Here is a 4,277-nt window from a genome sequence, read left to right as displayed (position 1 = left end):
TGTCATCTGCGGCGGTTACTGTTCTAGTGCGCTGGTCCTACGGGGCCTTAGCACGACAACTTCCAGACTGTCTACTACAACAAGTTGTGCTCGACTCCGGCGATGGAGGGGCGATGACGGCGGCGCCTTCGACTCGCTTCAATGCTTGTAGTCGTCGCTAGGTGGTCTACGGATCTGAATGTAATTTTCATTATCCCATGATTGAAGATGAATAGATCGAAAAAAATTCCGCAAAAAAGAAGAAGCGAGTATGAGTTTTTCCTCAAGACGAGCGACTAGAAACCCTAGCCGCCGCCAAAAGAGCCAAGCCTTCCGGCACTGTCCTCCGGCGGCTCTCCTTCGTCGATGACCTCTCAGTCTTCGATGGTGAGGGGGGTCACCGGATCCGACACATGCGGATCGTTTTAGCTTTAGGTTTAGACCCTAGCAGCTTAGGTTTTTGGGTCATCGTGTTGGCTTTGAGAAAGACCATGAATAAAGAAACTTAGGATCCTTGCCTGACGAGGCGATTGTTCTTATGGTTAGGGATGGATTTTGAAACTAGTCTGTTCAGGCAAGGATGGTGTGGCGGCGGCGAATTTCTCATGGTGGACTTGTGTCCTCCGAATCCATAGTTGCCAAGACGTTTGCTCCAGCACCTGCACAGAGCTCGGAGGTAGTCCAGGAGCGGATGCAGATTGTGGTCTGCATCGGCAACATCTAGGAGGCTGCGGATCATGTGCTGGGTTCGTGGTTGGCAGGTATGATTTACTCCTCCAACATGTTAGTCATGTGGGGGTGTCAGATCTGAAGTTCGATGGCGGGTCCAGGGTGTTGCCTCCGTGTGATTCGTTTAACGGCAATGGCTTCCCCTTTGGTGAGCCACCTTGAAGGTCCGTAAAGTATATCAGGGATGGAGTCGCGTCGAGCTTGGATGAGGAGGTGATCTATCAATTTTTTTTCTTTGGTGGTTGTTGTGGTGGTGCGAGACACGTGGCAGATGTAGACGTCAAGCTCAGGGGATTCTTCTGTCTTGGTTGTAATTTTTCTTCTTGACTGTTGTTTCTTTATGCAAAGAATAGTGTTCTGTTGTCTTTTCACTTTTGTCATTGTCAGTTTATAAGTGACTTGCACACGATATACGATATAATTGAGATAAGTGTTACCATGAAAAAAAAATACTAAAACCTGAAACCAAGATATTAATTACAATATGCACCCGACAGCCATATGGAGCCATGCCATATGTAATGCGCTCTCGTCTGCGCAACTTAGCTTATTAACCAGACTACTGGTCTGCTCACTCCACCCGTGGCATAGTAAACTGAACCAAGATCGATGGGCGACGTCCGAATCGTGTCTCGGCGCGTGGTAAGGCCGGAACCAACGGCCTCGCCGCCGGTGGAGACCATCCACCTGACGCCGTGGGATCTCAAGTCTATCACCGTGGAGAACATCCAGAAGGGCATCCTCCTGCCCAAGCCTCCCACCACCGGAGGAAAGGGGCTCAACGACGTCGACGTGGAGTGTCTAGCTTCGTCCTTTGAGCGAGCCCTTGGCCACTTCTACCCTTATGCCGGACGCCTCTCCGTCGCCGTCCCGCCGGCTAGCAACGGCGGAGCATCATCGCCTCAGAACCAGAGCCTCACCATCTCGCTCCGCTGCGGCGGCGAGGGCGCCGAGTTCGTCCACGCCGTGGCTCCCGGCGTCACCGTCTCGGACATCACCGACTCTCTCATCGTTCCTCGGGTGGTCTGGTCCTTCTTCCCGCTCGACGGGCTGCTGGGCTCGGACGCCATTGATGGCTCGCGCCCGCTCCTGGTTGCGCAGGTCACTAAGCTCGCCGACGGCGTCTTCATCGCCATGTCAATGAACCACGGCGTCGCCGACGGTACGACATTCTGGCAATTCTTCAATACCTGGTCCGAGCTAAGTCGTGCCGCCGTCGCTGGCAACGATGTTATGATCTCCACGCCGTTGCCGGTGTTCGACAGGAGTTTCCTGGGCAGCTGCACCGTCCCCATCCCTCTGCCCTTCGGCAAGCTGGAGGATGTCGTCGGCCTTCGACATGTGTTCCCGCCCGTGCAGGAATGCTTTCTCAATTTCTCGGCGGCGAGCGTAAAGAATCTCAAGGCGAAGGCGAACGCCGAGATGTCCGGCTCCGGCACCCTTAGCACCATCTCCTCGCTGCAGGCCCTGCTCGCGCACCTCTGGCGTGCCGTGTGCCGAGCCCGGCGACTCGCGCCGAAGCAGGAGACGACGTACACTGTCCTTGTGGGATGCCGTGGCCGCGTTGTCGGCATACCGGCAGCCTACGCGGGCAACGCGGTGGAGCACGCCACCGCCAAGTCCACCGCCGGCGACATCCTGGACAAGGGCCTTGGCCGGGCGGCATGGCTCCTGAACAGGGCCGTGGCGTCGTTCGACATGGCATACGCGAGCAACAAGCTCGCGTCCTGGCCTCAGGAGCCTAGCTTCACGCGCCTGCCCGCGCTCGTGGCTGCCGCTCCCACGGGGACGTTGACTGGAAGCTCGCCGCGGTTCGACGTGTATGGGAACGACTTCGGGTGGGGCGCGCCGGTGACAGTTCGGAGCGGTGCCGGGAACAAGTTTGATGGGAAGGCGACGGTGTACGAGGGTCGAGGTGGCGGAGGGAGCATTGCGCTGGAGGTGTGCCTCATTCCGGAGGCGCTCGCCAGGCTCGTCACCGACGAGGAGTTCATGGCTGCAACCACCACTGATTCATACTGATTGTATCTCTTGCAGCAAAATGTTGTATCATCTTTCGTCATTGTTATCAGTGAGGACCAAATACATTGATTAGTACGTATGTAGCTTGGTTGAACCGGAAGCAAAATAATGGAGGTTCACTGAGTCTTGCTCCAATATTTGTAGTATCATCTTTCGTGATTGTTATCAGTGAGGACCGAACAGATGGACAAGTGATCCCTGAGTTGCTGATGTTTCTGAAGCCTACCAGGTACCAGAGTCGATGAGCTGAAAAAAAATAAAAATTGAACCCCGATAAATGCGAACGTTCGGATTTTAAGCATGTCACCATGAACGTTTTTTGATGACAACTTCAATTGACATGAGATGGCAAGTTTAATTGGTAAAACATGGCAATTTTGTCCCAATTCTTTTTTAGAAAATTGCCATGTTTGCCAACCTCACGTCAACTAAAGTTGCCATAAGAAATGTTCGGGTAGCCACGCTTAAAATCCAAACGTTAAATTCGTCTCCGCTCACCTTTTTAGCTCTATCCTATTCCATTCCTACCTCTATGTTTGCTATTAGGCGGTAGCCAACACCATGTTTACTCTAGGCTACCTTCTGCGCTTGAGGTTAAGCATTAAGCACACAGCTTGACAGTATTTTCATCGTGTTTACAGAATATTATGTGTTTTTTCAAAAAAATATTGGTCATGTAGTTTAAAAAGGTTCATCGTATAGTTTGAGAAACCATCCAGCGCATATATGAAAAATATTCATCATCTATTAATAATCGTTCTCCGTGTATTTACTATTCTTTTTGCAATTCCCGTGTATTTACTATTTAGAAACTGTTTATCGTGTGCCAAACAATTCTTCATTTTTCTAAACGCTTCCATGGTTTAACAAAATGTTCATAGTGCTCTAAAAAAATAGTCATCGTACACTTCAAAAATGTTGATCACGTATTTATGATAGTTCATACTTTTCTTCGAAAATGTTCTTCGTGGATTCACAATTGTTTCCATGTATCAAGAAATTGTTCATCATACACCTAAAAAATGTTCAACCTTTTTTCAAAATTGTCCATCATGTATATATAAAAACCATTTTTAAAAACCGTAATCATTTATTTTAAAACTTCTAGCCGTATATCTACAAATTATTGATCTTGTACTAACAGTGTTCTTTTAAAAAATGCATTATTTCAAAAAGAACGTTCATAGTGTTTTTCAAAATTGTTCGTTGTGTAGTGTAAAGAGGTCTATTGCATATTTAAGAAATATTCATATATTTTAACACTTTGCTCGTAAAATTTAGAAAATGTGTACACTTTTTAAAATGTAAACATTATTTTTTACGTCTTATATATAAAAACTAAACTCACATACATAAATGTTGGATATGTATTCATGTTTTTTTTAACAGTTCACTAGTCTGATAAATGTGTTAGTGTAACGCAAGAAAATTTCAAAACAAATAAAGAAAAGGAACAACAATATACCAGGGTAGTTATCTAAGGACAAAACTTGTTTACTGTTCCGGTCATGTGGGACAACCGTAGCAAACTATAGCAAAACAAATAG

At 48.0% G+C, this 4,277-nt stretch overlaps 1 protein-coding gene across 1 annotated transcript; it reads left to right on the top strand.

Annotated features, from left to right (window-relative positions):
- Window positions 1–962: 962 nt before the first annotated feature.
- Window positions 963–2,921, top strand: LOC109745741 (uncharacterized acetyltransferase At3g50280). Its single transcript, XM_020304856.3, has one exon. It carries the CDS (start codon window positions 1,318–1,320, stop codon window positions 2,728–2,730), a length of 1,413 nt encoding a protein of 470 aa, XP_020160445.1. The 5' UTR covers window positions 963–1,317; the 3' UTR covers window positions 2,731–2,921.
- The last annotated feature ends 1,356 nt before the right edge of the window (window positions 2,922–4,277 follow it).

Source organism: Aegilops tauschii, chromosome 5, assembly GCF_002575655.3.
Source record: "Aegilops tauschii subsp. strangulata cultivar AL8/78 chromosome 5, Aet v6.0, whole genome shotgun sequence".
Taxonomy (NCBI): domain Eukaryota; kingdom Viridiplantae; phylum Streptophyta; class Magnoliopsida; order Poales; family Poaceae; genus Aegilops; species Aegilops tauschii.
Note: the sequence above shows the minus strand (reverse complement) of the source record. Positions and strands in the feature narration are given on the sequence as shown.

What these genes read in the sequence shown, in the direction of transcription:
- LOC109745741 (XM_020304856.3), top strand. Translation starts at nt 1,318, where the DNA reads ATGGGCGACGTCCGAATCGTGTCTCGGCGCGTGGTAAGGCCGGAACCA.